Source organism: Bos taurus, chromosome 23 (genome assembly GCF_002263795.3).
Source record: "Bos taurus isolate L1 Dominette 01449 registration number 42190680 breed Hereford chromosome 23, ARS-UCD2.0, whole genome shotgun sequence".
NCBI classification, from domain to species: domain Eukaryota; kingdom Metazoa; phylum Chordata; class Mammalia; order Artiodactyla; family Bovidae; genus Bos; species Bos taurus.
This window is the reverse complement of record NC_037350.1, coordinates 18,926,279-18,953,166: the sequence shown is the minus strand read 5'-3', so window position 1 is coordinate 18,953,166 and position 26,888 is coordinate 18,926,279. Positions and strand designations below refer to the sequence as shown.

Genomic DNA, 26,888 nt, shown 5'->3' with positions numbered 1-26,888 from the left:
TTCAGCCTTGATTTATGAGTTGACCAATCTGGGCCTAATCAGTTGGAGAAGGATTGGTTTTTTTTGGTCCAATAATGTTATATTTATGAGCCCGTGAAGTGCACTGGGGCTGCAGCCCTGCCTGGAGTCAATAGAAAAGAACTTCTAAAATCTCAGAGAGGGGAGTTCACAGACCATTTTCTGCTCCCAGATCATGCTTAAAGCTCCCCTGTACATTAAAGGCTTCTGGTGTCATCTTATATTTAAACTCCAAACTGCCTGCCCATAAATCTTTAACGACTGTGAGTGGCTCCGACAGTTGGGAACGTTCCTGGTTCCGACTGCCTGTCACTTTCCCTCTCCCACCCTCTTTCTTTCTCTGACTGTGGAAGTTACTAGCCCGAGGCTGGAGCTGCAGACACTGCTGGGTGCTGGCTGGAGATCTCACAGCTGCAGAGAGAGGCCAGGGCAGGATTTGAATGTGCGCACAGAGACGCCCGGCCAAGGCCACGGAAAGTTCATCAGGTTATCGTGGGCTTCCGGTTCGACTTGCGGTTATTCTGGTTCAGTGACTATAAAGAAATGAGCAACGTGGAGAGACAGGAACTGGTGGAGTAGCCTGCCTGCCGTGGTGAAGAGGAAATAGGCTTACCGAGCATACACCTCTGTGTTTCCCTTTGATGGGAAAGAAATTTCCCTTGCCATTCTCTGGGCAGTTTTCTGTTCCCGGCCCCCACTTCCGGGTCATCCCCAGCTCGTCATTCTCAAGGTACCTCCAGGCACAGCCCCATGGTGGGTACCAACAGTCAATGTCTTGCCAGCCTTGACCCCCTATTTCCCTGTTGGAAGTCTTCCAGACAAGGGGGTCACCTCATGGTTTACCCTCAGAAGAGAAAATCTAGCAACAGCAAGACACTACTCAGCAAAGACACAAATCTCTGGGGACGAAGGGAGAAGCTGCAAATTCTAAATTTCAGAGTCCGAGTCCTGTAAAGATGACCAGATCAATCTGTAAAGAGAATTTTTAGCATCCTGGGAAGACTGTTTACCATCCCTGGATGAGCAGTCAAATGGATTGTCCAGACCAGCAATCAGCAGGCCTTTTTAATTGTTCTGCAGTCAGAGAGTAAATATTCTTGGCTTTGTGGGCCACATACAGTCTAAATGTAAATGCAAAATGTAAAAATCACTCTCAGTTCGCAAACTAAACAAGAACAAAGTTACAAGCCAGGATTGCCTGATCCCTGGTTTAGAAAACTGAAAAGCGTCCTTTCCATCTTAAAATTTTGATGCCTCTTCCGTGTGTGTACATGTGTGTGCTGAGCATACGTGTGCCCCCTCTGTGCTGGAGGAGGCGGACCAGCGGCTCATATAGCGATGGAAAGATTCACTCTGGGGAGCCAGGAAGACTGCCAGCTGAGAGAACACAGGACATGGAGGACATCTGCCCGGCACCCCTGAGCAAGCCACTCCACCTTTGCGATCCTTCCTATACTATCTGCAAAGTGACAGGGGTCAGGTCGGATGTCATCCAATCTCCTTCCTGGATGCGCTATTCCATTTGGCCATCTCAAACATTTTTGGAAACCAAGTGGGAGGCAAGAAAAAGGGCTGGATAAAATTTGTTGAATCTGTTCACGCCAGCACAAAGCACAACGAAGTCTGAGGTGACTTGAGGTCATCACGCCCCCCCACCATCGGAATATCCCACTTTGGGAGCGGAACCCCTCCCCCCGCCCCGGGCAGTAGCCCTGCTGGGGAGACCCTGAAGGAATGCTGAGCCCCGAGCGCCAGCCTTCCCTGCCATGCTCACCACGGAAACAGGCCATGCGGCCCGCACACCGCGCCAAGAATCCGGGCAGCTGAAGGAGCCATGCCATTGTGGGCAGACACTGAGGCTCCCAGAAAACAAGCAAAGGCGAGGCCTGGAAGCTGCAGCAGAGGCAGGTCGTCATGACCTTCCCTCCCAGGCCAACACCAGACTGGCCAGCCGACAGGTCTTCATCTCCATCCAGGCGACCCCGGGCAACCCTCAGGTGGCGGGAGGTGGTGCCCACCGCTGCCAAGCTGGACGCCCTGGGACTGCTCCCTCCATCAACATTTCTGAGCATCAACTCCTTGCCTGAATCCTGCCAGGCACCGAGGGGACCAGGGAGAGATGGCCAGGCTGGAGAGTCAGTGCCCTCCGGAGAGCGTGTGGGCAAGAGACATACCCCTTGGTGCACTTTGGAGGAAGAAGCTGAGCTGGGAACCTTGGGTGATGCCCTGGTGGCCCCTCATCAGAGGCTTTGCATATTTGTTTTATGGAAATGGTTTGAGCTGCCAGGTACATGGCCAGCCTCATGCATGAAAGCCAAGGTTAGTCAGCCTGCTTGTCATTTGCGGCGGTCCTTAGGCGGATTCTTTACCAACTGAGCTACCAGGGAAGCCCTACTTTGCAAGAGGCTTAGCAAATGCCCCGGGATACAGGATTCTAGTGCAGGTGCTATGAGACCTGCAGAAATATCTCCCATTTTCTGGTTCTTCAAGCAGAGTTGGCTGTTGGAAGCCAGGTAGCTTGAGGGGATAAGAAGTGAGGGAAACAGAACACAATTATGGCTGAGTCTCCCTGTACACGTGATGTGGCTAATGACGCTGACCTTAAGGTTACTAGTGACCTTAAGGTTACTAGTAACCTTAGGGTTACTAGTATTTCAGAACTGTGGAGGGGGCACAGCCCTCCCAAACTCACCTCCTCTATTCCTTCCTGTACCTTGTCTCATCCTCCAGTCCCCATGCACACAACATCATTGGTGCTATAACGGGGGGGGGGGGGGGACGGGGGGTGCGGGTAGTGGTGGGGAGTCCCCTTTTGTTTTATGATTTATTGTTCCAATTTTCCAACATTTTGTGATATTGTTCAGGGACCTATTACTTCCAGAGAGCAATACTGTTGCCATCCTCGGGAAGAATCATCAGCCAAAAGGTATTCATTGGTCCTGGATCTTTGACCCACTTCTGAAAAGGGGAAGTCTAGTGTAAGAGGCGGAGAAGGCAATGGCACCCCACTCCAGTACGCTTGGCTGGAAAATCCCATGGACAGAGGAGCCTGGAGGGCTGCAGTACAGGGGGTCCCAGAGAATCAGACACGACTGAGCGACTCGAGTCCCTGCTGAGACTGTCACTGGCTTGTTAGTTGTCAGCCACGTTCCTGCTCTTCTTTGCTCTGTCCTGTGTCCTAAGGGCTGAGGCCCCACACTGAGTCTCCTAGACTTCCTCCAAAGGGCTTCCCTCTAGGTTCCCAGAAGAGGAGGCGCTGGCAGGGAAGGTGGGAGGCGGGGAGAAGCAACTCTTTCCCTTCCTCCCTGTGGTTCTTGTTCGGAGGGGAGGAGGGTGACAGGCAGCAGCAACAGCCCTAGTGACAGCCGAGGGTGACTGTGGCAGGGGCTGCAGCCTGGCAGCATGGCTCCCGGGTTCCTGCTGAAGCAGCTCAGCTCTGTAGCCAGGTCCGTGGCATCACACTGATTCAGGATCCTGGGTCCCCTTGGCACCTCCAGCCCAAGGCTGGTAGCACTCACTTGCCTGCAACCACTCGTCTTTGGGGACCTTCCTTCCCCTCCACACTCCTCCAGCCTTCCAACACCCTTGCTCCCGGTTCCTGAATAAGTCCCCTTTGCGCGCAAAACCCAGATGGTTTCCATCTCCTGACCACACCTGGACTAATACACCATTTGAGTGACCATTCAAAGATTCACCACCTCCAGGGTGGTGACACACCTCCGTATGCTCCCCCATCTGCTGACTTTAAAGTTCAACCTCCAGAAGGCAGATTTGTTTCTATTTCCCCCTTTTTCCAGCATACTGGATGGAACCACCCCAAGGCCCTGTGTTCCACCCACCATCCACTCCCCTCCCCTTTTGGAATCTTGGTGAAACTACTTGTTTAGTTGCTAAGTTGTGTCCAACTCTTTGAACCCCACAGACTGTAGACCACCAGGCTCCCCTGTACACAGGATTTTTTCAGGCAAGTATATTGGAGAGAGTTGCCATTTCCTTCTCTAGGACATCTTCCCGACCCAGGGATCAAACCTGCATCTCCTGCCTTGGCAGCAACAATCTCAAACAAGAAGTAGGAGCCTCTGACCCCACAATCACAGCTCTAGGAATTGATGGGAACAACACAGTCATAGAAGAGCCAGCACGTGTGTCCCAGACACGGTCCCTACAGGACTGCTCATGGCCGTGAGAATCTTGAAGCTCAAATAGAAGATGGACTAAGTAAATTTTTCTTCATATATAATGTCTATTTTTTTTTAGAGAGATTTTCTTCATCTATTATCAAGTTAACAAACAAAACAGCAGACTACACAGCAGCAGACAGACTATGATCTGCAGAATTGGACACACATGGATGTGTTTCTGTTGAAACACAGATGTTTCATATGGTCGTTGCCAGAAGACTGACAGCAGTTATCTCTTGGGGGTGGAATTTGGGGTGAGTTTTATATTCTTCTTTGTTCTCTTCTGTGTTGTCTGAATTGTTGCAATTGATGGGTCCCTTTTACAACACACTTTTTTTGTTGTTTAAAAGGCAGTATGCTGGGAAGACAGCAGTGAACAAAACAGACAACAAATTTCTTCTCTGCTGACATTCTAAAGACAATAAATACAGGGAGACCTAGAGTGGGTGGGGTAGAAATTGGTTTGAAGCGAGAAAGGAGGAAAAGAAATGCATCTACAGATTGGAGGCTTAGGGTTGGGAGAAGGTTACTTTTAAAAGGATAATGATGTCTGAGCAAAAACCTGAAGGAGGTGAGGGAGCAAGCCATGTGATGTATCTGGTCGAGGCTGAAGAAATAGGCAGTGCGAAGGCCCTGAGGTAGGAATGTGCCCGGTGCGTGGGAGAAGCAGCAAGGAGGACTGGGCGATCTGAGTGGAGGAGCATCATAGGAGATGAGATCAGGCAGGTAACAGGAGATCAGATTATGTAAAACTATGGCTCTTCCTCTGAGATGAAAGCCACCAAGAGTCTTGTGTGGAGGAATAACCTGGCCAGAAATATGTTTAAAAGACCGTTCTGGCTGCTCTGTAAGAATGGGGAGGGAGAAGGGAACCTATTTAGGAGGCCATTGCAGTAACTTAGGTGAGAAGGGACGGTGTGGTTTGTACCAGGTAGTAGCTGTAGAGGTGGTGAGAAGTGGCTGGGTAATGGAGCTCTCTAGAAGGTAGAACCAAGGTGATATGGTCTTGGATTGGATGTAGGCATGAGAGATAGGGAAGAACCGAGGATTACTCCAAGTTAAAGAGTCCTTAGATCACCGCTCCACCCGGTGGAGAATCCCTTCAGCTGATGCACCACCAGTTCACCATCTGGCCTCTGCTTGAATGCCTCCAGGAACAGGTTCCTCACTACCTTACACAGATGAGCCTGGTAACTGCTGGCAGATCCTTCCTCGGCTTAAACCTGCTATCCTCTGCCATAGGTTTTATGCTTGCCTTCAGCTTGCCACCGTGAACCATCGTGTGCTTGTCTCAGGCTGTCCCCACCTGAACGACACCCTACACCTGGGGAAAAGCAGATATCAGGACAAGTTCGTGCTCTCCAGAGGGTAAGTTCCAATCTAGAAGCTACAAAACTAGATTTCCTTTTTTCTGCTCAGCTCCTTCAAACTGATATTTTGTTTGAACTCAATTCCATTCCCCTCCCCGTGCCTCTGCCCCACAAACTATCAAATTTCCCTGGTTATATCTTCTGCAAGATGAAGGCCATCCTGCTCTTCTAACCCTCTTGCTCCATTTCCCAAAACCCTACAGCTCTTACTCTGGGGAACTCAGGGATCTAAGGACTCTTTCAGTTTCTAAAGTCCCACTCACCTAAGATGGGAGCTCAGACTTCTCTAGTGTGTCCCCATGGAATCAGTGTTATGTCAGCTCCTTCCTCTGATAGCCTCAATCATATATGTGGCGATTCTGATCAAATGATTCAGTCATTATATCTAAATTGATCTAAATTTAGGATTTATATGCCAGCCCCTCTTCATTTTGGAAAGACTTATTGTGTTGCTGTTGTTTCTAATCTCATGCAAAAGAATTCAGTTAAAATGAAAAGACAGTTCATATGAGTAAAGACCAGAAGGTGATGCTCCCAGGTGTGATGCTGGCATTCCAGTTTAGCTGTTTCTTCAGCTAAAGAGTAGAACAGAGACTGGTCCCTTTGAGTCAGGAATTCTCTTCCTGAAAAAATGAAGGGGGAGAGAGGGTTAGTCCCTAGAGCCAGAGGGCAGCTCAGACCTCGGTGTGTGATTCTCACTCTACCCGCCTTCCTGACACAAGACCCGGGAGAGAGGGAGTAACGATGCCCACCAACCAAAAAAAGGCATTTGGACAGCACTTTGGGGGCTGCAAAGCTGCCATCACGTCTGTGTCTGATTCTGATTGGCAGATGTCATCATCGCCATTTGACACAGATCCGGAGACTGAGGCTTGGAGGGATTAAATAAGTCTACCAACATCAAACATCAAGAAGCCCAGCCTCCTGTGACCATCATGCTCACCCTCCCTGCTGATTCCAGAGCCCCTGCAAGTTGCTTCCACACTGGAACTGATAATCCCTCTCCGTGCAGGACGGTGAAGGGCAGGGCCCTTATTCTATTCATCTTTGGGTGCCCCAGGGCACTGGCATTGTAGACACCCAATAAATGCTTGTTGAATCAATTTAAACTCCACTGAAACTTTTTTAGAACTGGGTGGTTAGACCTAATACACGCTTGCTTTCAAATAGAGAAGTCTCCCCAAAGAGCTGCTTTGAACATTTAGAGGAATCCAGGTCCCTGCAGGGACAAAGACAAACAGCAGTTTCTGGCGACTAGTGATGGAACCAGCAGGAACCCCAGAGTAGACACCCCCTATTCACAACTACGCAAAGTGTGTCTTCCGGCAAGCAGCATCAGCATCCCCAGGCGCTGATTAGAAACGCTGAGTCTCGGGCCCCACCTCGGAGCTACCAAAGCAGAACTTGCATTGTAAGCTCTCCGTACACAAGTCTGAGAGGCTCTGGGGGTGCCAGAAACGGCAGACACCAGGCAGCTCACCAGTTGTGAGCCCTACAAATGCTTGGGACGGAGTTTTGCTCTGTGCAGTGTGGTTTCCAATGTCTGGTTTGTTTCTGGGAAAAGAGCAGTCAATTTGCTTCTGGCAGATGAGCGCACTTCATTAAAATTCTAATCCAAGCAGGGAGGCGAGAAGAGCCCTCCTCCTTATGGGAAGTCAGATCCTGGAGGGCACAGGTTCCTCCAGATTGCTGAAATTCCAGCCAGGTCTCCACCAGGGCACATTGGCAAAGTCTGGAGAGATGTTTGTTCATCACAACTGGGGCAGGTGGTGTTATGGGCATCTAGGAGGAGAGGCCAAGGGTGCTGGCTTCCTCCCTGATGGCCAGGGACTCAGTTTCTGCTCCAATCACAAAGCAAAGGGGTGGATTTGCCAAATGTAGGGAGGTCTGGGAGTTTTAGAAAAAAATCATGAGAACCTTTAAAAGCTTGTTCTTCACAAGTGTGAGAAAAGTTGAAATAAGCCCCAAGGAGTAAAGGAGGGCTGGTACAGGTAACTGAGAACAGAAAGAGCAGGGAAAGGAAGAAATGTGGCCCAGAAAAGCCAACACCCAGAGAGTACATACAAAAATCTTGTTTATTACACAAAATTCTTTCTTATTCATAAGAAAGACTTAAATACCCCCCTTCTCCAAATACATCAGATTTTTCTCACTTCTCTGTTTTCCAAACCTCTCAAAATGTGGTTATTATGAGAAAAAAGTAAACTTATTTTTCCCAAAATAATTTTTTTTTTAAATGTGAAAAAATCACAAGAGATCAGATACAGCATCAGCAACTCAAAAGAGCATTGGGTCTGCCCTTGAACTACTGCTTATGTAACGTGCTGTGCACTTGCCTTTCTCCCACAGTTCTCAAAAGTCACCAATGGGGATGGGAAGGGGTGGTTCTCTGAGCCTTTCCAGGGTCCCACCACTGTCTTAGGGAACTTGTCCTGCCAGGAGCTCAAAGCCTTTACCAAAACAAGAGAAGGACATTTGAAGGGCCAGGAGAGCTCCGAGGACCCAGGTGGGCATAAGAGAGCTGAGAAAGCCTCACAAGGCAGAGAGTGTGAGATGCACCATCATTTCAGGTTGAAATGCCAGGGGAGGTCCATGCCTTCCCGTAAGCAGGTTGAGCAGAGTAATCCTGTCCTCCGCTGGGTTTGCTGGGCTCAAAGGTGACTCAGGCAGCGATGCCTGGTGCATTCGGGATCCCTTTACTGCGTGGCTCGGATGCACAGTCGCGGGGCAGCCCCATCACTTGGCATCTGGGGCATCGGGCGGAGTCTGCGGCTGCGGCCCCAGGGACGAGGCCAGTTTGGTGAGGGCCCTCGCGATGACATCCAGGTGGCCGTTCATTGTCCTCAGCTCCACCAGGATGTCCCCAACATTGGCTTCCAAACTGGCAGAGGTGGCAGGCCGGGCGCAGGGCTGTGGGGAGGCGCCCAGGTCCTCAGCGCCCTCCTCCCTGCCCGCTGTGCCAGGGCGCGGGGCGCGGGGCCCTGGCCGATCGCGCTCATCCCCACGGGTGCCGGGAGGGGTGGCTGAGGGGCCGCCGGGGAGCCAGTCCAGGAGGCGCGAGGCTGCCTCCGGGGACGCGGCAACCACCGAGTAGAGGCCAGCGCGCCTAGGGGCGCCGGAACCCGAGGCCGCGGGTGCGGGCGCCGTGGGCAGCGAAGGCAGCAGGTGAGGCAGCGCTGGGGGACCCGGGGAGAATGCCGAGGGCTCGCAGGACGACGACGGGGACGGCAGTGCAGCGGTGGAGGGGCCTGGCTCCTCAGAGGAGAGGAACAGGGTGGTCGAAGACTGGGAGTCCAAGGTGCTGGGCTCTGAATCTGGCAAGGAAGAAACGAGAAAGGGTCACTGGGGCTTTTACTGACTGTCAACCATATCCCCAGCTCCGTGCTAGGGATAAAAGAGCTGAGTTAGAAGGTGGAAACGTATTTCCTAACCCCCAGACCTAGGATGGTGTAAGGAAGAGTGGGTTTCCGGAACACAGGAAGCTGGAGGCAGGGGAGACCATGGAATCCAGCAAGCATCTTGGTGAGTAAGGTTCTCCCTCTGAGGTCTAGACCTTGCACTGCTGGGAAGTCAAGAGGGAGCTCCAGGCAGGGGTGGGAGGGAGTAGTCTTGCCAAGGACAATAGGTCAAGGCTGTAAAAGGAGGGCCCCCTCCTCACTCTCCTCAGAGGATGTGTGTTAGGCAGAGGGCTTGGTCCACTGTCCCAACAAAGCCAAGCTCTCAAGGGGGAACTGAAAGAGTTTGGGGCCAGGAGCTAGATCTTACTGCTGGTTCCTACTCTGCCAGAAAATGCCATGGAACCATGGGCCAGGCCCATTGCCCTGGAGAACTTGGTTTTATTTCCTCCTTTGTACAGGGAAGGTGGGCCCAGTGACTCCCCCCGACCCCCAGGTCCCTACCAGGACTGATCAACTTGCCTTCAAAAGTCTTTGGCTCGAAGCACAGGGCTCAGTTCATAGAGGGCTGCATGCAAAGAGTCTACAAGGCTTTTATTGCTAGTTCTCCCCTAATCCCCTGAATTCCCAGGTAGAAAGTGGGTGGCAGCTCTTTGCAACTGGGTATGGCAACAAGGTTTACCAACCGCAGATCAAAGGACCCACCTCCATGCCAACAACCTTAACTCAGCTGTTTCAGCCACCCCTTTCCTGCCTTTGGGTAGATGGCTAGTGATCACCCTGGAAACAGTTCTGAGTTTTAGTGGAGCCAAGCCTCTGAGGTCTTGCTCCCCAATTCCAGCTGGAGTGTCTACTCTTGGCTCTCCTCCTTGGCAGCTCTGGTACCCAGCTTTCTGCCCTGCCCTTGAGGGGAACCCCTTGAGGGGGTTCCAGGGCTTTCCAAGGCAGACCTCACTTTGATTACCCCAGCCTGTTATCTTGGGGGGAGGGGGAGGAGCGGTATGATGACAGAGCCCGTGAGTAAACACGTTCTGTGTTGCCTATGAACATGTGTGCTCTCGCCGCCCGTCATGGATGAGCTGTTGCTTCATGTGGGATCTGGGTCTGGCAGAGACTCAGAACAGCACTAATCATCTGGTGAGAGCTTATTCCCTCATCCTGACATCAGCGCCCAACCACGTCCTTCCAGGACTCATAGACCCCAGATGGTCCGAGGTCCAGTCTGTGTGGTTGGGAATCTGGTCGGATGGGAGCAGAGAAGCAATGGCTCCTTGGGGACCACAGTTGACGAGAAACACCCATGTGCCTGCAAATACCTCTGCTGGAAGCTGCGTGGGTACTCTCTGCTCCTGGCTATCACAGAACTGCCTCTCCTCCTCTGAAACTTAATTTCCTCCAGTCTCTGTGATGATCTTCTTTTGTAAACCAAGAATGAAGACACTTCTGCGCATGTTACCTCCTGCGAGTTGAAAATGATCAAAGTGAAGCCCTACAAACTCTTGGCTCTGCTTTTACTTGCAAAAGATGTTAATAAGCTTCATACATCCAACATTACAGCAGGCAGGAGGCCTTTATATTTAATCAAATAGAAGTCTCACGTGTAAAATGAGATAGAGGCAAGCACACTGAATGACCTAGCACCGTGTTTCCTGAATTTTAATGTGCAGACCACTCCCCTGAGACATTGTTAAAGGGCAGTTTGTGATTCGGCAGGTCAGGGGTGGGGACCTGAGACTCTGCATGTCTAGCCAGCTCCCAGGAGACATGGGTGCTGCTGGTCTGGGGACCACACCTTGCATAGCAAAGGTGTAGACCAAATATACAAAGTTGACAATAAAGCTTAGGGTTCACAATCATAGAAATTAGAGTCATCAGGGGTAGAGGAGAAACCTGGAAGCCTTATATGATCATGAAGATAGTAATAACGCTGATGACCTCATTTGGCTATCAGGGGAATAAGAGAGGTGGTCTCTCCTGCTGTTCAGTTCAGTCACTCAGTCATATCTCACTATTTGTGACCCCATGGACTGCAGCACGCCAGGCTTTCCTGTCCATCACCAGCTCGCAGAGCTTGCTCAAACTCATGTCCATCGAGTCAGTGATACTATCCAATCATCCCCTTCTCCTCCTTTCTTCAATCTTTCCCAGAATCATGGTCTTTTCCAATGAGTCAGTCCTTCACATCAGGTGGCCAAAGTATTGGAGTTTCAGCTGTAGCATCAGTCCTTCCAAGGAATATTCAAGACTGATTTCCTTCAGGATTGACTGGTTTGATCTCCTTGCAGACTCTCAAGGGTCTTCAAAAGCATCAATTCTTTGGCGCTCAGCTATCATTATAGTCCAACTCCCACATTTCATACATGACTACTGGAAAAACCATTGCTCTGACTAGATGGACCTTTGTTGGCAAAGTAATGTCTCTGTTTTTTAATATGCTTAGTCATCGGAGAAGGCAATGGCACCCCACTCCAGTACTCTTGCCTAGAAAATCTCATGGGTGGAGCCTGGTAGGCTGCAGTCCATGGGGTCGCGAAGAGTCGGACACGACTGAGCGACTTCACTTCCACTTTTCACTTTCATGCATTGGAGAAGGAAATGGAAACCCACTCCAGTGTTCTTGCCTGGAGAATCCCAGGGATGGCGTTGCCTGGTGGGCTTCCATCTATGGGGTCGCACAGAGTCGGACACGACTGAAGCGACTTAGCAGCAGTAGCAGCAGCTAGGTTAGTCATAGCTTTTCTTCTAAGGAGCAAGCATCTTTTAATTTCATGGCTGCAATCACCATCTGCAGTGGTTTTGGTACCAAAAAAAATAAATAAATAAAGTCTCTCACTGTTTCCATTGTTTCCCCATCATTTGCCATCAAGTGATGGGACCAGATGCCATGATCTTCGTTTTTTGAACGTTGAGTTTTAAGCCAACTTTTTCACTCCACTATCCTCTTTCACTTTCATCAAGAGGCTCTTCACGTCTTTGCTTTCTGCCACAAGGGAGGTATCATCTGCGTATCTGAGGTTACTGATTTTCTCCCTGCAATTTTGATTCCAGCTTGTCGTTTCACCCAGCCCAACATTTCGCATGATGTACTCTGCATATAAGTTAAACAAGCAGGGTGACTATATACAGCTTTGATGTATTCCTTTCCTGATTTGGAACCAGTCTGTTGTTCCATGTCCAGTTCTAACTGTTGCTTCCTGACCTGCATAGAGATTTCTCAGGAGGCAGGTAAGGTGGCCTGGTATTCCCATCTCTTTAAGAATTTCCCATAGTTTGTTGTGATCCACACAGTCAAAGGCTTTGGCATAATCAATAAAGCAGAAATAGATGTTTTTCTGGAACTACTTGCTTTTCGATGATCCAATGGATGTTGGCAATTTGATCTCTGGTTCCTCTGCCTTTTCTAAATCCAGCTTGAACATCTGGAAGTTCATGGTCCATATACTGTTGAAGTCTTGCTTGGAGAATTTTAAGAACATTCTTTGGCATTGCCTTTCTTTGAGATTGGAATGAAAACCGATCTTTTCCAGTCCTGTGGCCACTGCTGAGTTTTCCAAGTTTGCTGGCATATTGAGTGCAGCACTTTCACAGCATTATCTTTCAGGATTTGATATAGGTCAACTTGAATTCCATCACCTCCACTAACTTTGTTCATAGTGATGCTTCCTAAGGCCCACTTGACTTCACATTCCAGGATATCTGGCTCTAGGTGAGTGATCACACCATCGTGGTTATCTGGGTCATGAAGATCTTTTTTGTACAGTTCTTCTGTGTATTCTTATCACTTCTTCTTAATATCTTCTTCTTCTGTTAAGTCCATACCATTTCTGTCCTTTATTGTGCTCATCTTTGCATGAAATGTTCCTTTGGTATCTCTCATTTTCTTGAAGAGATCTCTAGCCTTTCCCATTCTATTATTTTCCTCTGTTTCTTTGCACTGATCACTAAGGAAGAGCAACTGTCTCCTGCTGTTAGTTTGATGGTTTTCTGGCAAAACTTTGAACCAGTGAGCACTGGCTTAGGGAGGGAACCATGAAGTTTGCTTAAGGAAGAAAGCCCTTCACCATTGTTTCAACTAAAACGTCAAAGTTTTCTGCAATGACCACGCATGGACATGCCTTCTCTTGTCACTGACCTTTAGCAGAAAGGGACTTCTTCCTCCTAAGCCTGTAAGTCAAGGTCTTCTGAGTAATTTCTGTTCCATCTTATGCTGAGTCAGACTGAATCATTTCTTGGCTGGTAGCTATGCACCTTGAACGTGGACCTTTTCTATCTTTTTTACACTCACTTGGCGTCCCCTGTCTCCACCACTTAGACCCACCAGCCTAGGGCATAGGCTTTCCCTGGGGGAAGCCTGCAGATGAGGTAGAATGTTCAGCTGGCCACTGGAACCCATGATTCATTTGCAAATAAACTCTTCTGGTGGTCCCCTAAAGCACGTTCCTCTTGCTGCCTTCCCCTTCTCAGTAAGTGACCTTCCCTTAGTTTAGCCAAACACCCAAGACCACCCATCTCTTTCCTCTACTCCCCACATCCAATCTGCCAGTAGTGATTGCAGGCTCTGCCTTCAAACCATATCCAGCATCTGATCAACTCTCACTGGCTCCAGGCAGTGGCCCAGCTATCGGTGGCTGAGCTGAGACCAGAAACCAGGGCTCCTGAGTTCCAGGTCAGTGTTTCCTCCACCACACACTCCAAAGCTTGAAAAAGTAAAAGTCACTCAGTCACGTCCTACTCTTTGTAGACCCCATGGACTGTAGCCCGTGAGGCTCCTCTGTCCATGGAATTCTCCAGGCAAGAATACTGGTGTGGGTAGCCATTCCCTTCTCCAGGGGACCATCCCAACCCAGGGATCAAACCCCGGTCTCCTGCATTTCAGGTAGATTCTTTACCATCTGAGCCACCAGGGAAGCCCCAACCCCAAATCTTACTCCATTCAAATGCATCATTTAGAATTCTCCCCTGGCTCTACTGTGTATCCCTGGCCCTTCTGGCCATTTTCCAACATTTTCCCAGGAAAATTTTTTGTTGTGTGTGTCCTAGCCTCTTTTTTTAATGTAAGATAATGGCTATATTTATTCAATAAATATACCATTCAACAGATATTTAGTAAGCACCTACAATATTCTGAGCAGAATGCTCCATGGTGTACAAAGCCAGATCTAAACCCTGACATCATTGTCAGGGCAGAAAATAATCAAATAATTGCATAAACAAACATATAATTGCATCAGTTATACAATCTACATGCTATAAGCATCTGAAATAAGAGACAGAGTTTGACTCAATTGAGGAGGATTCCCTGAGGAAATGCTGTTGGAATGGAGTTCTGAAAGATGAGTAGTTAAGTAGGAAGAGGGGAAAATGTTGCTGAATGATCAAGGGCCTGAGGCAGAAGGGAGTGTACGTGGAACTCCCAGAGAAAGCCAATGTGCTGGGAGTGGATAGAGCCAGGGAAGGAAGTGTGAAGTGAGAAGAAGCTCAGAAGGAGAGTAGGTGTCAGGAGACATAGTATACGATAAGCACTGCCAGTGTTGTTCAATATCTATTCTCTTCTTCCTTCTTTTGAGCTGGTTCATGGCCTTTTAGAATAAAAATTATATTTTCTAGCCTCTCTTCCAACTAACTCTAGCCATGTCACTAAGTTCTGGGCAGGAAAAAATGTCAGTAGAAGTGCTATGTACAATTCTTTGTTCCTGTGCCTAGGTTTTGGTTGCAATGGCTGGTGCTCAAGCAGTCCCCTTGGACCATGAGGTAGAGATCACATGCTGAGGATGAAAGAGCAGAAGACTGAATCCTTGATAATTTAGAGGAACTGCTATGTCAGTCCTAGTTAGTTCAACTGCAGCTTTTTTCATGAGAAAATAAAACCTTATCTATTCAAATTCTGTTAAATTGGGTTTTCTGTCACTGACAGTCAAACCAAATCCTGATAAACATGGCCTTGTTGAACTTGTTAAGGGGTTTTTTCTTTATCCTATGAGGAATGGAAAACCCTGGACAAGTTTTAAACGTGTATGTGTGAGAGAGAGAGAAAGAAAGAGAGATGATCAGTTTCGTATTTTGAAAAGTCCACCTGGCTATGTTGGGCAAGAAGTAGACAGATTAGAAGTTGGGGACACAAGTCAGGAGGTTGCAGTTGCAGGTGAGAAATTAGAAAATGACAGTGGTTTTTGCTAGAGATGCAGAGAAGTAGACAGATTCAAGAGGCAGCTGGGACCCAGAAACCTTAGGATTTACTATCGGCAGAGATCCAGGAGGTGGTGAAAAAGGCATCAGAGAAATGGGTGCCCTCCTGGCTGGTGCTTCAGTGCCAGGTCCCAGAAATTCTGACTCCTGTAGGCAACTTTCCCTTTCTTGTTCTCTGGAGTCTGGGTGGCCCTTCCCAATCCATACCCAGCCCTGCAGCACAGCTCAGCTCTGACACACCTCAGTAGAGGCAGCCCGTGGGAACATTTTCTCAGGAGCCTGGAGGGAGGAGAAACGGGGTAGCTTTGGGCGGGGAACCAGAGAAGCAGAAGTCTGTGGGAAGAGGATGAAACCTTTCTGGAGGAGAAGCAACATCTCTCAGCACTACAGTCGGGCCCTGGCCTTTGATGGTTCAGACTTGGCTGGGCCGCCGCCTGCTGCTTTCAGAAACCCCAGCATACAAAAGGGAGGGTGAGTGTCTGATGAACTCAACTCAATAATATTCACTGCTTTTATTTTCCAGAAACGTCATGAGGCCCACAGGGCAATCTTCTGGTTTTAAGACCTGGTGAGTCATGCCTACAAGTACCTCTGACTCAGTGTGATCTCAAGTTCTCACCAGCCATCTCCCAGGAACGTGGATCAGCAAGAGAGCTGGAGCGGGGTAGCTGGGCAGGGGATAGCAGGGCTGGTGTCTCTGGAGGGGGTGAGAAGGGCCAGTTGCAGTGCAGACCGTGGGATTGCTGACTTGACACTAACCGTGCCCCCAGTAAGAGCTGACATTCACAGAGTGCTCGCTCTCTTTAAGCCGTGTGCTGAGTTCTCTCTTCTAGTCTCCGCGGAATATTATGAGTTGGATTCTGCTCTCTATCCCATTTCACTGTGGAGAAAACTGAGGCTTTACTATGTTCAGTACCCTGCTCATGGTCATCACATGTGAAGGAGGGCACGTGCTTTATGGGGTTGCAAGGATGAGACAAGGGCTGAGGACAGCCTACGTTTGTGCAAGGTTGGCCACACTCTGGGTTGATGATTTGCCACCTTGACTGCTTATTAAAATCACTCAGGGAACTTTGTAAATACTATCGATGCCTCAGCCAATTCAATCATGATCTGTGAGGATGGTGTTCAGCCATCCTACATTTTAAAAGTGTGTTAGTCGCTGATTTGTGTCTGACTCTTTGTGATCCCATTGATTTAGGCCGCCAGGCTCCTCTGTCCATGGAATTCTCCAGGCAAGAATACTGGAGAGGGTTGCCATTCCCTTCTCCAGGGGATCTTCCCAACCCAGGGATCAAACCCCAGTCTCCTGCATTTCAGGTAGATTCTTTACCATCTGAGCCACCAGGGAAGCCCCAACCCCAAATCTTACTCCATTCAAATGCATCATTTAGAATTCTCCCCTGGCCCTTCTGGCCATTTTCCGACATTTTCCCAGGAAAATTTTTTGTTGCGTGTGTCCTAGCCTCTTTTTTTAATGTAAGATAATAGCTATATTTATTCAATAAATATATCCATTCAACAGATATTTAGTAAGCACCTACAATATTTTGAGTAGAATGCTCCATGGGGTACAAACCCAGATCTAAACCCTGACGTTATTGTCAGGGCAGAAAATAATCAAATAAATTGCATAAATCAAATAATTATATAGGTCTCCTGCATTGCAGGCATATTCTTTACGAGCTGAGCCACCAGGGAAGATTTATTAACTTTTATGTGTTATTTATTTATTTTTATTTACTTTTAATTGGAAGGCAATTGCTTTATAATACCGTGCTCGTTTCTGCCATACATCAACATGAATCAGCCATAGGTATACATGTGTCCCCTCCTCTTGAACCTCTCTCCTGTGCCCCACGCTATCCCCCCCTCTAGGTAGTCAGAGAACACAGGTTTGAGCTCCCTGCACCATATAGCAAATCCCACTGGCTATCTGTTTTGCATATGGTAATTTGTATGTTTCAACGTTACTGTCTCATTCATCCCTCCTTCTCCTCCCAACACTGTGTCTACAAGTCTGTTCTCTATGCCTGCTGTCTCCATTTTTAAAGTCTTGATATTCAATTTGTCACGATATCACTTGTGTTTTATGTTTTGTTTTTTTTGGCCGCAAGGCATGTAGGATTTTAGCTCCCCAACCAGGGATGGAACCAGCACGTCCTGCCTTGGAAGGTGAAGTCTTAACCCCAAAGGTCCCCAAAAGGACCGCTTCTGTAACATAATACAAATACATAGCTAGGATTAGTCGACAAAAGCAATTTTTATATGTTTTTTTTAATTTTATTTTTATTTTTAAACTTTACAATATTTTATTGGTTTTGCCAAATATCGAAATGAATCCGCCACAGGTGTACATGTGTTCCACATACTTTTTCCTATTTAACCCTGACAGGGACCCTCTTGCCATTTGCAAATGGAGAAACGGGTTCACAGAATTTGGGTAGCTTGGACCAAGCCCACAGCCGCCAAGACTCGGTCTGTGTCTGTCTGACTCCCACACCACTCATGTTGATTCCATTCTCGCTCATATCAGGGCCTTCTCCATTTTGAAAGTATGTGAACTTTCTTTATGTAGATTTCTTGTTTTGATTTGCATATTTTGTGTTCATTTGGAAATACGGTTTAGGCCAGCTATTGGAGAGCAGCGGTATAGTCTGGAGCTGCTGAGGAGAACGGGCTGGCCTAGAGGCCTCTGAAGCCATGGCAGAGCTTCATCCAGGCTCTGCTACTGCCAGTGGGTCAGGACCTCTGAAGAGATGCCCAGTAGCCCTGACTTGATGTACTCACAAACTCTCCCAGGAGAACCCTGCCCACCCACTGGAGTGCCGGGCTTCTGAGGGGCCACCCTCTGAGGATCAGAAGGCCCAGCCCAGGGGAGATCTTTGGTTTCTGTTTCCAGCAACATGAGTGACTTCCCAAGGGTGACATGAGATAAGTCATCACCCTTTACTTCCGTGTGAATTATCCAGCCTCCAATTTCCTAATGGCAGAAGGCTAGGCTAACGAGAAAAGGTGTTCATCGTCAATCAACTTAGTAAAAAAGTAGTTGGGAAGGCAGAAGGGCAGGCAGAGACTGATTTGACCAGCCAAAAGGTGCTCCTGCCCAAAGACTACCTTTAAAGAGGGGCGGGGCGGGGGAAGTAGTGACAGAGGTGTCTATCTGCCCACGTTCATGACAGCGTTATTCACAATGGTCAAAATGTAGAACATGGAACAACAGACTGGTTCCAAATAGGAAAAGGAGTACGTCAAGGCTGTATATTGTCACGCTGCTTATTTAACTTATATGCAGAGTACATCATGAGAAACGCTGGGCTGGAAGAAGCACAAGCTGGAATCAAGATTGCTGGGAGAAATATCAATAACCTCAGATATGCAGATGACACCACCATTATGGCAGAAAGTGAAGAGGAACTAAAAAGCCTCTTGATGAAAGTGAAAGAGGAGAGTGAAAAAGTGGGCTTAAAGCTCAACATTCAGAAAACCAAGATCATGGCATCCAGTCCCATCACTTTATGGCAAGTAGATGGGGAAACAGTGAAAACAGTGGCTGACTTTATTTAAATATTCTGGGCTCCAAAATCACTGCAGATGGTGATTGCAGCCATGAAATTAAAAGACGCTTACTCCTTGCAAGGAAAGTTATGACCAACCTAGACAGCATATTGAAAAGCAGAGACATTACTTTGTCAACAAAGGTCCGTCTAGTCAAGGCGATGGTTTTTCCAGTGATCATGTATGGATGTGAGAATTGGACTACAAAGAAAGCTGAACACCAAAGAATTGATGCTTTTGAACTGTGGTGATGGAGAAGACTCTTGAGAGTCCCTTGGACTGCAAGGAGATCCAACTAGTCTGTCCTAAAGGAGATCAGTCTTGGGTGTTCATTGGAAGGACTAATGTTGAAGCTGAAACTCCAATACTTTGGCCACCTGATATGAAGAGCTGACTCATTTGAAAAGACCCTGATGCTGGGAAAGATTGAGGGCAGGAGGAGAAGGGGACGACAGAGGATGAGATGGTTGGATGGCATCACCGACTCAATGGACATGGGTTTGGGTGGACTACGGGAGTTGGTGATGGACAGGGAGGCCTGGTGTGCTGTGGTTCATGGGGTTGCAGAGTTGGACACGACTGAGTGACTGAACTGAACTGAACTGAAAATGTAGAAGAGCCCATGTGTCCATGGATGGATGGGTAAACCAAATGTGATCTCTGCATAATGGAATACTCATTCTTGTGCTTGGTCGTGTCCAACTCTTTGCGACCCCATGGACTGTAGCCCGCCAAGCTCCTCTGTCCGTGGGATTCCCTAGGCAAGAATACTGGAGTGGGTTGCCATTTCCTTCTCCAGGGGATCTTCCTGACCCATGGATCAAACCCACATCTTCTGCATTGCAGGCAGATTGTTTACCAATAAGCCACCTAAGTAGCATAATGGACCATTTTACTCAATCTTAAAAAAGAAGGAAATTTTGATACGCACTTGTGGGTAAACCTTGAGACATTATGCTGAGTGAAATAAACCATTAACAAAAGCTGATACAGAAAATATTAGATGATTTCTGTTGGCTGAGGTTCTTGGGATAGTCAAGTTCATAGAGGCAGAGAAGAGGAGGGTGTTGCCGCAGGGTAGGAGGAGAGGGGATTGGGCAGTTAGTGTTTAACAGGTGCAGGCTTTTAGCTGGGGAGGATGAGAATATTCCAGAGATGCATAATGGTGAGTGTTACCTAACAGTGGGCAGGTACTTAATGCCATAGAACTGTGCACTTCAAAATGGGTAACACGGTAAATGTACTCTCTATATATTTTACCACAATAATAAAAAAAGAAAAACAGTGGGTAACATCCTAATTCACAATTTTATCCACATGCTTGATGGATGACCTTTCTGGGACTGTTTGTAAAAGCGTAATGAGAAGGACATAAGTTTTGTTTTTTTTTTTTATTGTTGAGAACATTACAGATCAATGTTCAATTAGGTTCAATACCCCACAAAGTCCCCTAAGGATGAAGACCCTTTCCGCAGACCTGGACATAAACATTGGTGCATCACAGACCACTCCATTTTCAATCAGCATGGTGAAAAGTTGTAAAGTAGCTTTGTTGAGACCATGGACATAGGTTCTAAGAAAGTGAAGTCTGGAGTCTGACACATTTAGATCCACTTTTAGACGAACTGTGCTTTTATAAACAGTTACGTCACCCCTCCAAGCACTTCACAGCCAAACTGCTGGCTCCTCGGGGTCCCCATTTCTCACTAGCACTGCTGGCCACCAAAAAAGGTAAGAGTTGTTTCAGTTCAAGAGCCTCAAGGTTCTCAGCCAGGCTCCTAGCCACTGCACCCCCTCCTTGTTCAGTCTGCTGCAATAATTCCTTGAAGGTATCAGATGTGTTCCAACCTCAGGGCCTTTGCACTTGCTGTCCTGCCTGCCATGCTCCCCGCTCAAAAATCAACATGGTTCATTCCATTCCCACCTTCCGTCTTCACTTAAAGTCACCTTCTCCAGAGATCTTTTCTGGAATCCCCGGTTGAAAGGACTATCCCCATCCCCCTACACTTAGAGGAGGGCATGACAACCCACTCCAGTATTCTTGCCAGTTTTCAGCATTAAAAGAATCCCATGGACAGAGGATCCTGGTGGGCTAGAGTCCACAGGGTCGCAGAGTTGGACACAACTAAAGTGACTTAGCATGCATGCATGCACATCCTGTCCACAAGATGCTCTCACTGTCCCACTCATAGCCGGGGAGTCATTCCACGTGGAGGGAGTCAAATTAATATGCGGCTCGAGGATTGTGACTTGAAAGACAATTTGACAGAGCAGAAGCATAGGGTACCCAGAGTTGCGAGATTTGCAGGAAATGACTTTACAAGGCAACAAGGAATGAGGGGCTTGTCTGAAGGCTAAGGAATTTGAATTTGAGCAAAGGGAAGCCACTGAAGGGTTTTAAGTAGGAGAGTGATTGATTTGATTTGCGTTTTTAAAAGATTACTCTGGCAGCCAGCCTTGTGGAGGCTGAACAGAGGGGGTGAGGCTGGAGGTAGGAAGACCAAATGTAAAAGGAACCTCTAGACCATTCAAGGAGCTAAAATAATATTAGAGAAGAAAGAGACACAAACGTGAAGCCCAACCAACCAGTGTTAGAAGCAAAAAAAAAAAAAAAATTTTTTTTTTTTTCTAGGAATGGATTAAATTTCCACAAAAAGATACCTTCCTGCCACCCTTTATGGACAATGCTATGAAGGCTGGCTCCTGTCTGGTTCAAGTTGGCCACCCTGGATCTTTCATGTGTCGCCATTCAATAAAAGCAGGCGTGGGTTTTATGGGATTGTTTGTTAAGCCTTGAGCCAGGCTTTTCTACTCACTCAGACAGGACTCCTCTGCCAACTTCTAAATTGGCTGTTCTTTACATGTAGGGTGTGAGGGATATCTCTATGTGTCTTTATGAGCACATCCATTTGGAAGGAGACATGTGACTATATATAATGTCTTTATGTGATTTGGGGGAAGAGCTGTTTGTACAACCTGTATATTCCTTGGCATGCCCGTGTTTGTAGCATAGAGGAAGGGAGAGACAGAAGGCAAAAGCTATTCCCACACCATAACCAACTTTGGCTCCCAAAGAAAAATTCAAAATAGATTATGTTCCCTAGCAATGCCTCCAGGGTTGAACAATTTCCAAATCCACCCGCTTAATCCTTCCTCCTGGAAGGGCACTCACCTTTGAACTTCATTTTTTTGTAAACTATCATTTAAAAAAATAACAATAACATGGGCCCAGACCAGACCCTGCTGCAGCTCAGGCTCCTGCCGGCTTCCCTTCCCTCCCCAACAACAAGAGAGCTCACCAAAGGGGCCATCTCGCTTGTAAAAAAAAGAAAAGAAAAGAAAAAGCGGGCTGCTTGATGAACTTGATGGAAAGAGCCAGGCTGTAAAAGACGGCATTTTGGCTTTAACAAGGCCCGCAGCCCGGAGCACGGCCAGCTGGGCAGTCTGAACCAACCCAAGAATATTAGAGCCCGGGGTCACCCGGAGCTGGGACGCCACCAGGAATGCGGGGAGGAGAGACAGTCTGGCGGGGCTGGGGGGTGTTGCTGGGGATCACTGGGGCCCCGTGCTGCCAGCTCCCTGATGCGAGTCAACAGGCGGAGGGAGAAGCCAGGACAGCTGGGCGGGTGCGGCGCTGTCCCCCTAGCAAGGGGCTGGCCAGCCCTCTTCACATGGCCAGGCTCCAGGACCCCTGAGGTCGGGCAGGTGGCCTCATGCATCCACTCACCAGCTCAGCAGGGACAGCACTTCAGGGAGGAAACCTCCTTGCCTTGTTACGATGCCCCCTCTACAAACTGTGGACCCACAGGGAGTGAGGAAGCGGTGGAGCATCCCACCCACAGAGCGGGTGGGGGAGGGAGGGTCCCATTTCCCGAGGCCTGAAGCAGCAAGGTTCTGGACAGGGGTGTCCCTGGGTCAGTAGCCGAGCAGAGGAAAAGGCTCAGCACCCTCCAGGACCTTCGTTGTCCTCTGGACCAAAATGGTGGTGCCCAGCTCTGGACACACTTGGTAAACATCTATTAACACAAATCACCCCGTTTTGCTCAGGATTCCATGCAGCCTTGGGAGCAGAGCCTCAGTCTTAACATCTGATGCATCTGGTGTCTGTTGCCCAACCCTCGAACTCAGACACAAATGATACCAAGAAACTGGCCATATGAGTTTCCTCAGCATGTTTAACACCTAGTCCTTTCTTGGAGAATTCCTCAGAGATCGAACCCCCCCCCACCCCCCAAGCCATGCCACTGTGTGTCTCCTTGGGAAAGCTTTTCTAATTTGGGTCTGAGCTTTCCCTTTTCTTCATCCCATGCCATCCCTCCTAATGATAACCCTTTGTGCCAGGTTCAATTACACACAAAGCTCAAATGAGCAGCCCCAACTCTAAACTTGGCCCTGTCCATTGGAATGGGTTGGAGAGGGGTGGATCTTGGGCATCTTGGTCTGCCCAGAAAGAAAGATGCTGTTCCCGAAGGGGAAACAAAGCCAAGGATGGGCGGAGGGAGAGGGAGAGCGGGGGAGGGAATCTTCTGCACAAATAAAAAGTCTCGAATGCAGAAACAGACCAGCGCTGGCTGCCCCAGGGCACTGGGACTGGAGGCTGATGCTCTGTCTTCAGCTAGGCCTGTTAGGACCCTGCCCTGCCCCTGGGCATGCAGAATCAACAGGAGTGCTTTGATTTTTTTCGCCTTTTTAAAGAAACGCCCTCCAGCCTGACCCTACCTACGCTCTAACTGCAGGGTCAGCAGAGGGTGAAATGAGACCATTTGCCGGGAATTTACTGACTTCTGTGAATTTTTCTCAAGATCTGGCCGTGAGTCAGTGTGAGGCACTGTGACACATGGTGTGACTTGCAGGGCCCCCCCTCCCTTCTGGAACACCCTGAAAAGCACCTCTTGGCTGAGTAACTGAGGACGAAAACCCGTAAGCCTCCTCTTGCCTTCCCCCAACTTTCCTCCCCCATTGTCGCCAAATTAGAGGAGATAAGAAACTCAGTTTCATCAGGAAATTCATGTTCTTCAGACAGACAGAAAGATTGGTATTGATGCAGTTGCTTTCCTTTGCAGAATTAAGCTCTCTTGTATGATGTCTGTTGGTCTTGATGTTTGGGGGTTTGGCGGAGAGAATGGCGGGAGGAGGGATGAGGATGAGAAGAGGCGTGGAGGACAGAGATGATTTCTTAGATTTACAATGTTCCTGACAAGATCCTAGAACAGCCCTGTAAGGTCCAGGTGAGCCAGACTAGGTAGGCAGGTAGATTTATGGGTTCACTTTTACTGATGTTAACAAGCAATCTGAAATAGCCAAATACAGCAGATTAATTACAATTTCGTGTGTGACTTATGACTGCCAGGACTAGAGATGGCTTGCTAGTGAAGCCCAGCCACAACCAGTCTCTGCTAGTAATGGTTTATATTTCCCTCCAGAGTTTGGGGAGGGGGGAGCACTTGGATCGATGACATCTTTCACAAGATCCTGGAAATTAAAATGAAGGGAACACTGCTCAGCCATGAAAAAGAATGAAATTTTGCCCTCTGTAGCAACATGGATGGAGTTGGAGAGGATCAACTAAATGAAATGAGTCAGCCAGAGAAAGACAAATACCCTATGACAGCACTTACATGTGCAATCTAAGCTATAATACAGATGAGTGTATATGCAAAACAGACTCACAGATATAAAAGACGAATTAGTGCTTATCCGAAGGGAGAGAGAAGGGAGAGGGGCAAAATAGGGGTGTGGGATTAAGAGATGCAAGCTACTCTGTATAAAACAGATAAACAATAAGCTCATGTTGTCACAAAGAATTTCAGCCATTATCTTATAATAAGTTTTAATGGAGTATAATCTATAAAAATATTGAGTGACTGGGACTTCCCTGGTGGCCCAGTGGTAAAGAATCTGCCTGCCAGTGCCGGGGACATAGGTTCACTCCCTTGTCCAGGAAGACTGCGCATGCCCCTGGGCAACTAAGCCCATGCACCACGACCACTGAGCCTGCACTCTAGAGCCCTCTGTTCTGCAGCAAGAGAAGCCGCCTCAATGAGAGGCCTGCGCACCGCAGCCAGAGAGTAGCTCAAGAGCAGGAACTAGAGAAAGCCCACGCATAGCAATGAAGATGAATCGCAGCCAAAAATACACAAATAATAAATAAAGTTTTAAATAGTCATTGAATGACTATGCTGTACACCTGAAACTCATGTAATAATGTAAATCAACTATGCTTTAATTAACTAATACACACGGAATGTTTAAACGTGACTACGAAACTGTATGTGGAGCCTGGCCTCACTCGGGGTTCTTGGGAAGGGCTGTAGAAGCATTTTGCAAACTGTCATACATTATGCAAACAGCAAGGAATCAGCATTCTTATAGTGTGTTAACACCCTGCCATGGGGCCACAGAGGATGGAGCCTTTATAAATAGAGTAGAGAATTTCTAAACATTCTAGTGAGTTGAGAGTGCCTTAGACAGCAAGGAGATCAAACCAGTCCATCCTACAGGAAATCAGTCCTGCATAATCACTGGAAGGACTGATGCTGAACCTGAAACTCCAATACTCTGGCCAAAGAGCAGACTCATTGTAAAAGACCCTGATGCTGGCAATGATTGAAGGCAGGAGGAGAAGGGGACGACAGAGGATGAGATAGTTGGATGGCATCACCGACTTGATGGACATGAGTTTGAGCAAGCTCCAGGAGTTGGTGATGGACAAGGAAGGCTGGCGTGCTGCAGTCCACAGGGTCGCAAAGAGTCAGACATGACTGAGTGACTGAACTGAGTGAGTTGCGAGGCCAATGTTTTTATGCTGCCCTTTCAAATGCAGAAAACGCAGGGCAGACACTAAGGGAGTCACCTAGACACTGCGTAAAATGAGGCACCCCATGCCCTGAAGTCACCCCCGACCCCACCTATGCAGTCCCTTCCCCACCTCAGACCTCCCCCAGCTGGGAAGACCAGAGCATTCTCAGCTATAAAAAGTCAAACTTGGGAAGGAAAATTCCAGTCTGAAGCAAAGGTCTCAGAGCTCCTACACCTTCTGCCATTCTGAGGCAAACATAAGATGAATATTTTCTGGGCCTCTTTCAACCAAGGTGAAGAAGATAATTTTCCTCTTCCCCTCACCCCATCTCCCTTTCTTCTGCTGCTGCTGCTGCTGCTAAGCCGCTTCAGTCGTGTCCGACTCTGTGTGACCCCATAGACGGCAGCCCACCAGGCTCCCCCGTCCCTGGGATTCTCCAGGCAAGAACACTGGAGAGGGTTGCCATTTCCTTCTCCAATGCATGAAAGTGAAAAGTGAAAGGGAAGTCGCTCAGTCACGTCCGATGCTCAGCGACCCCATGGACTGCAGCCTTCCAGGCTCCTCGGTCCATGGGATTTTCCAGGCAAGAGTACTGGATTGGGGTGCCATTGCCTTCCCTTTCTTCTCCTTCCCCTAAATCCCCTCCCTTCTCTTCCCATCTTCTCACCACCATCCAAAGAGACAGCTCTTCAGTTTTCGTCTCATTCTGGGGAAAAAAAAACGTTTTTCTGAATTGCTGCTTCTTCACTGACTTGTGAAGGCGAAACAAGAGAATTAAAGGAGGCCGTTGGGTAAGAAGGAATTGAATCTTAGTGAACTATGATTTCTAAATTTTAAAAAATGTTATATATTGTAGATTTTATTTTATAGATTTATTTTACATTATTTTTTTAATATTCTTTCCCACGATGGTTTATCACAGGATATTGAATATAGTTCCCTGTGCTATGCAGTAGGACCTTGCTGTTTATCAATTCTAAAATGTAATACATAGATTTACTTGAAATTATTTTCATTATAACTATATATATATGCTGCTGCTGTTGCTAAGTCGCTTCAGTCGTGTCCGACTCTGTGTGACCCCATAGACGGCAGCCCACCAGGCTCCACCGTCCCTGGGATTCTCCAGGCAAGAACACTGGAGTGGGCTGCCATTTCCTTCTCCAATGCATGAAAGTGAAAAGTGAAAGTGAAGTCACTCAGTCGTGTCCAACTCTGTGCGACCCCATAGATAGCAGCCCACCAGGCTCCACCATTCCTGGGATTCTCCAGGCAAGAACACTGGAGTGGGTTGCCATTGCCTTCTCCAATGCGTGAAAGTGAAAAGTGAAAGTGAAGTCGCTCAGTCGTGTCCAACTAGTAGTGATCCCATGGACTGCAG

General features: G+C 48.1%; 1 protein-coding gene and 1 long non-coding RNA gene across 3 annotated transcripts in view; one reads left to right on the top strand and one right to left on the bottom strand.

Annotated features, from left to right (window-relative positions):
• LOC112443836 (uncharacterized) overlaps positions 1 to 6,672 on the top strand; it is a 42,169-nt gene extending 35,497 nt beyond the window's left edge. Inside the window, exons 3-5 of the long non-coding RNA XR_003032230.2 lie at positions 4,276 to 4,453; positions 5,442 to 5,567; positions 6,401 to 6,672. This is a non-coding gene — a long non-coding RNA (uncharacterized lncRNA). The remainder of the gene's footprint in view (positions 1 to 4,275; positions 4,454 to 5,441; positions 5,568 to 6,400) is intronic.
• Positions 6,673 to 7,626: 954 nt separating this feature from the next.
• Positions 7,627 to 26,888, bottom strand: part of RUNX2 (RUNX family transcription factor 2) — a 351,735-nt gene continuing 332,473 nt past the window's right edge. For both annotated transcript variants that reach the window (XM_024984090.2, XM_024984092.2), the window contains one exon: positions 7,627 to 8,883. In XM_024984090.2, the coding sequence (XP_024839858.1) occupies positions 8,306 to 8,883 (578 nt within the window). In that variant the 3' untranslated portion in view covers positions 7,627 to 8,305. The remainder of the gene's footprint in view (positions 8,884 to 26,888) is intronic.